The sequence below is a fragment of the Mytilus trossulus genome, chromosome 6, assembly GCF_036588685.1.
Source record: "Mytilus trossulus isolate FHL-02 chromosome 6, PNRI_Mtr1.1.1.hap1, whole genome shotgun sequence".
In the NCBI taxonomy this organism is placed as follows: Eukaryota; Metazoa; Mollusca; class Bivalvia; order Mytilida; family Mytilidae; genus Mytilus; species Mytilus trossulus.
In genome coordinates this window covers 2,747,259-2,754,044 of record NC_086378.1, presented here as the reverse complement: position 1 = coordinate 2,754,044, position 6,786 = coordinate 2,747,259, and the positions used below count along the sequence as shown (strand labels likewise).

Here is a 6,786-nt window from a genome sequence, read left to right as displayed (position 1 = left end):
GCTGACTATGCGGTATGGGCTTTGCTCATTGTTGAGGGCCGTACGGTGGCCTATAGTTGTTAATGTTTGTGTCATTTTTGGTCTTTTGTGGATAGTTGTCTCATTGGCAATCATACCACATCTTCTTTTTTTATATTATCTTATATGTACAGTGAAAATCAAAAACAAGTTATTATTTCTTTATTAAATTTTTTGATGTAAATATAAAATTGTAAATTTTACCCACGCATGCACGGCACATAGTCATCAATATTATGATGGAGTGCGGAAACTAAAAGAAGAAGAGAGAAGAGAGAATATAAAATAATCTAAGTTTTCTGTGCGAATTGGACGATAGACTGATGCTTATTTGGTTTTCTATATTTTTTCCATGCGTTCTTAATTGTTATCTAAACTGTGTAATGACATTGAGTTGTTAAATGTGGACATTATCCGATTTATGGAGGAATAAAACACATGAATTAGACCTTACTTTACTTTAGTCTGTACTGTTCCGCCTATATCAGACCTCAACTGAATTGATTTTTAAAAAGGAACGTTTACGGAGATGCCAGACATATTTCGTAAATTTGGTTTCGTATTTACCTATTCTCCTCAGTGTGTGGACAACAATATCAATGTAGTTCAATATATATACAGTTTATTGACAATTGAGCTTATAATAAAATCCTTTTTGTTTAATTTTAAGGATGTAATCAAAAAAAATACTGGATATCCTTAATACCCACGTGATCGGAAAATGGCGGATCGTCAAAACACAAATCCGTTCCTCGATGACGATAGTATTTTAGAAGAAAATACCATAGCACAGTCTCCAAAATCTGATGAATCGACAGAAATGACCTTAGATTCTCTAGCAGCTAGACTTCTCAAAGAAAATTTACTGTTAACGGCCCTAGAACTGCATACGGAATTGACTGAGCTGGGAAGGGAAGTCCCACGTCTAAGGGATTATTTTTCAAATCCAGGAAACTTTGAAAGAACTAAAGAGGACCTTACATCTCCTACATTGCGTAAGATATACAAAAATATCAAAACAGCAGTGAACGTGTTTTTTTGTTAACATTATTTAAGGAATTAATATTCTACAAATGCAAAGGCAAAGTTTCTATCAGCATCAGAAACTTTGTCTTTGCATTTGTAGAATAGCTAGCTATAATCAACATGATACATCGTAAATATTCGGCCAAATTGTAGACAGTGTTCTCCCCAGGATTTTTGGATAGCACCAGGGTAACGCGTGACGAAATGAATTTTACAATATTTTGTGTCGCGTTGCGTCGCTTATTTTTTTCTTGTTAGTTTTTGTCATTACCTTTTTGCCTTTGTTTTGTTAACTGTGGCAATGTGTTATATAGACTTTGGGTCAGAACATTATTGGTAGAAAAAGTAAATCAATAAAACAGTTTGTATACTTTAATATCTTGGAAAAAGAAAAGGAGGCACAATAAGTCTTTAAACTAAAGTCACTTCTTATATTTTGATCAAGCCATTTTGTCCCAATACTTGTAGTTACACTACAATTCCCCATGTTAGATTTGACCATAACAATGAATTTTGAACAAGAATAATTTTTGATACAGAACCTTCAGTAAATTATAAACTATTTTCCATTCTTTTCAACATCAAAAAAATATTTATTTTCTCATTCATATTATTCATTACTTTAAAGTTAAAACATTGTTTCAAATGTAAATGGAATTTTAAAATCTACATTCCTATCACATTTAGACATGAAGCTCGTCTAGAATTATAATTTCAAAAACCTACCAACTTAATATAAAAATGTCTGTGTATCAAAAAAGGTATGATTCTCTAAAATAATTTGCAAAACATTTTTGTTGGTATGTTCTAAGAAAGTTTTTATCCTTAGTATAACATTCTAATATAATTTTGCATTCAATTTATACTTTATTTTAATTTTCAATGAGAAATTATATGTGAGGAGCATTTATTTGAAATAAGCAAAATCAGGGGAAGTAACTCCACAGTTATTTTTTAACAGGCAAATTATTTTGACAAAAGACTGGCGTAATAGAGTTCATTAACAAATGTCTGTTTGTCCCCTATTACAAGTCTGATGTTAAAATTATGATCTCTTAATTAATTAAAACACAAGACAATCATGTACATCGATTAAATCCAATCAACAAGGTTAGCCTCAACAGGTAAATCGATGACGTGATGTAAACAATCTACTTGTCAATACTGGATTAAACTGGTTAGAACTGGTCAATTTTCATGTAAAATTTTAACCCTCACTGAAAGTTGAAGTCATCTGAAACTTTACCGATTTTAATACGATTTTTTTTACTGAAAACTTTAGCACCACGGAGAAAAATTATACATCGCGGCAAGAACGATACCACCGCGGTAGAAAATTATACATCGCGGGCCCGTGGTCCTTTAAGGGCCTGGGGAGAACACTGGTAGACTGACTTCAACACATTCAATTATATACACACAACGCAACACTATACTAAAAAATAAAATCAGGGCGAACGGACTCGAAGCGAACAGGTATTAGGGCGGACAGAAACTAGGGCGAACCAGAATCAGAGCTAGCTGCTACTATGACTAGGTTATAAGGTTCTGTACATCCACTATTAAATTGAAATACCAAAAACACAGTCACACTGCTGTACATTGATCACTTGTTATCAGTGTTTTTACCCATCCAAGTTGACTATTTTATTTGAGAAAAATGTTATTGTCATTTTTAATCCATCAAAGACAAGTCATATAACAATCAGTGAAATCAAAGATTTCAAATGATACCTTTTCAGCAATCAAAATTCAATCAACAGTTATTAAAAGTAATTATAAAATAAAGTGTAACAATGCAGCCAAGAATTTTATTTAATTAATATAAATTTGGCAAATACTCTGTATTTAACTTTTAATAAATATACATGTACATAAATTTCAATATATTTCGTTTATTAATATAACATTCACAAATCGTAAATGAATATAGGGCGAACAAACTCAGGGCGAACAAACTCAGGGCGAACGGACTATCAGGGCGAACAAACTCAGTGCGAACTAACCTAGGGTGAACATGTAATTAGGGCGAACGATCCCAATACCTCAGCATCATGATAGGTCTCTTCACGTTTAGGTTGGTCATATACATCTTATGGCTTTTTGTCTTTATAACTGAACATCTCTAAGGTTATGGTAAAATTTGGACATTGATCATGATGTGAAATATTTGAGGCCGTAAATGATAAGTGAGGGCAGTCAAGGGTAGTAATGGGGGTACCTTCATGATGTACAATGGTAAACATTCTTGCCAAATGACGCCAGCTGTAATTTTTAGTGCATGATGATAAAATGTACAATTTTTTAGACACTGAAAAAATCAGCTGAATTTGACGAATCATGCTATTTTTTTCTCCCAAAAATAACAGTAACGATCACTATTTGAGACATCTGACAAATCTGGTCTTGTGATCTCGCGTATAAGTCTGTACCCCTCTCTGGTTGCTGGATCTGTACTATCATACAATTTCCACCTCTTTAAAAAAGATATGCCCCAATTCTATATGGCCGAAATAACCATGGACTGCCTATTGTCTGTTTGGAAGTCATGTGCATCTTCAGGAAGCATCCTCCATACACTACCTCAGTACTATTATCATCAAGTTTATTTTAGTATATATTCCTGAGGCATTGTGAAAATTTTAAAGAATCTACCTACACATGTTACAGTCAAAGAAACTAGGGTTTGGCATTTACAGCATCGAATTGATGATTCTTCAAATTTTTTCTTAGGAATGTTGTGTCTAAATTCATCAGGCCTGGATATATTTGTAATAATAATAATGTTCAAGGACATGTCCTGTCGGTCCTGTGCTAATGTCAAGGACTGTTCTTAAGTCAAGATAATTACTACATGTAAATACATTTGTTGATGGTCAAACAACCCCCTGTAGCTACTTTCTTTTGGTCTCGGGTTGGACAGGTGTATCATTGGCAATAACATAACATAGATTAATTTTTATCCTCTATAAGGACATAGTTAAAACAGCATGTGTCTGGTCTTAAATTTATGTGGCATTAAAAAATGAAGTTAAATTCATGTTTATTTTTTATTTTTTCATTTCAGAAAGAGCTTCCAGCATACAAACTTTTGATTCACTAGATTTTGCTCGATATTCTGATGATGGTGGGGGGCAAGTAGATGAAAGAGTTGCAGGTTTGTTAAAAACTTAATGAAAAGCAGATTCATGATAAATAATTTGAGTTTATACTGCAAACTGTAGCATTGTTCTGATTTAATAAATCTAAATTAAAACATGTGAGGGAGGGTACATGTATGATGATTCAGATATTCATGCAAGGCATGTGCTCCTCAGATCATTGTTGAAAACCTGTAAGCTTTACAAATTTTTGAAGATAAAGAAAGCTAAAAAAAATAGTATAATTTTGTAGTATACTAGCCGAAATTCTAACATAGATATTATTTATGATTATTTCACCTGTAATTAATGTATCTTACATGTAATGAATACTCATTCTTATATTGACAGTTCTGGAATTTGAGTTGAGAAAAGCACAGGACACAATCAAATCACTACGAGCTAGTTTAACTAAAGAAGCAGGTGAGTACATTTATACTCTAAATAAGAAACCCATTTAATGATAAGGAGATACAGGGTTAACATCAATGGAAAAGTAACCAAAAGAAAACTAAAATAGAAAAACAAAGACTGAGATTAATCCATGACACAAAATGAGAAAATGCACAACAAAAGCACCAAAAAAGTAAAGAAACAGGGCTTTTATTACTGTTCTTTAACTTTAAGTCAAAGCTTAGCCTATATACAGAGCTAATAAACTGTCACCTCACTGCAAGTCTAAGACAGCCCTTAGAACCAGCTTAAGCGGAATTATTCTCAAAATGATTTTGATTGAATTTGTAAGATTTAACTCCTAATAGAAGTCAATTTACAGTCTTCTACGTACAATAAGAAGATGTATATATTGTTATGTCAAGCTGTTGTCAGTCCAAAAAAGGTGAAAATATTTTGTTTTAAGTGATTGACTGTGAACAACATTTTGAATTTTTGATGCATTATAAGAGAACCATATTGTATCCACCTTTATTCAAAAGTAAATTGAAATTAAAATATAAATATTGACATTATATGATATATTTGTAACTGTGCAGAAACTGATTCAGTTCCAGCTGAGCAAGTAAATGAAGACAGCATGTTATACATTGTTATGTCAAGATCTTGATTGTCTATATATAGCTATAGTCCAAAAAAGTGAAAAGTCTTGTGATTCACTGTGAACACCAATTTTAATGTCTGATGCATTAAAAAAGAACCATATTGTATTTACCTGTACTATTATTCAAAAATAATTATAAGATAAATATTGACATTATATGATATATTTGTAACTTTGTAGAAACAGATTCAGTTCCAGCTGAGCAAGTAAATGAAGACACTATATCACCAAACAAGGACGATCCAATCAAACCATTGGAAAGAAAAGCTTTAAACTTCCTGGTCAACGAGTACCTGTTACAGAACAATTATAAACTGACATCAGTTACATTCTCAGAGGAGAATGAAGAACAGGTAAAAGCTTTAAACTTCCTGGTCAACGAGTACCTGTTACAGAACAATTATAAACTGACATCAGTTACATTCTCAGAGGAGAATGAAGAACAGGTAAAGGCTTTAAACTTCCTGGTCAACGAGTACCTGTTACAGAACAATTATAATCTGACATCAGTTACATTCTCAGAGGAGAATGAAGAACAGGTAAAGGCTTTAAACTTCCTGGTCAACGAGTACCTGTTACAGAACAATTATAATCTGACATCCGTTACATTCTCAGAGGAGAACGAAGAACAGGTACAAGATGTTAAAAAAGGGGAGCTTACTTATCAAAATTAATTACCACAAAACATGCATATTTTTCATTTATTCAAAGTATGCTAATCTCAAAACCCTTTATTTTAAATCTAACATATCACTGTTTCACTTGTTCACAAAACATACAGGTTGCTACTCTTGGAGATATGCAAAGTATAATGAAATACATGTTTCCAACTTTATACAATTTAATAGTCAGATTTTCTTTATATACCAATTATTTTTTATAGATCTTAGTAAAGCATAAGCAAAAAGCATAAAAGATGTATTTAAAGTCGGTTAACTTATACTTATAACAATACAACATAAGCTCTGTAGACCTTTTATCCGACATGTTCCAGTGTTGTAAAGTTACATTATAAATTGAAAAATTTCTGTGAATAATGATTGTGCTCTTATTTGAACTAGGATTTTGAAGATTGGGATGATGTAGGACTAAACATTGCTCGACCACCAGACTTACTCCATTTGTATAAAGATTTTGGTAGCCATACAGCACCATTGGTAGAAACCTGTAGTGTGGGCTGTATGGTATGCTTTGAAGATGAGAGGATTGCTGCTATACAGGAACAACACAAACTGATGTGTCAGGAAATGGTAAGATTAATGTTGTATAGGACGTAGGGGGAAGGGGAGGTAAATATGTATGGTGTGCTACCATTGGTAGAAACTTGTAGTGTGGGCTGTATGGTATGCTTTGAAGATGAGAGGATTGCTGCTATACAGGAACAACACAAACTGATGTGTCAGGAAATGGTAAGATTAATGTTGTATAGGACGTAGGGGGAAGGGGAGGTAAATATGTATGGTGTGCTACCATTGGTAGAAACTTGTAGTGTGGGCTGTATGGTATGCTTTGAAGATGAGAGGATTGCTGCTATACAGGAACAAC

General features: G+C 32.9%; 1 protein-coding gene across 1 annotated transcript in view; it reads left to right on the top strand.

Moving 5' to 3' along the window:
- The first annotated feature begins 694 nt into the window (after positions 1-694).
- LOC134722268 (RAB11-binding protein RELCH homolog) overlaps positions 695-6,786 on the top strand; it is a 69,089-nt gene continuing 62,997 nt past the window's right edge. Inside the window, exons 1-5 of the mRNA XM_063585877.1 lie at positions 695-1,013; positions 4,112-4,201; positions 4,536-4,607; positions 5,422-5,594; positions 6,303-6,514. Of these exons, the coding sequence (XP_063441947.1) occupies positions 740-1,013; positions 4,112-4,201; positions 4,536-4,607; positions 5,422-5,594; positions 6,303-6,514 (821 nt within the window). The 5' untranslated portion in view covers positions 695-739. The remainder of the gene's footprint in view (positions 1,014-4,111; positions 4,202-4,535; positions 4,608-5,421; positions 5,595-6,302; positions 6,515-6,786) is intronic.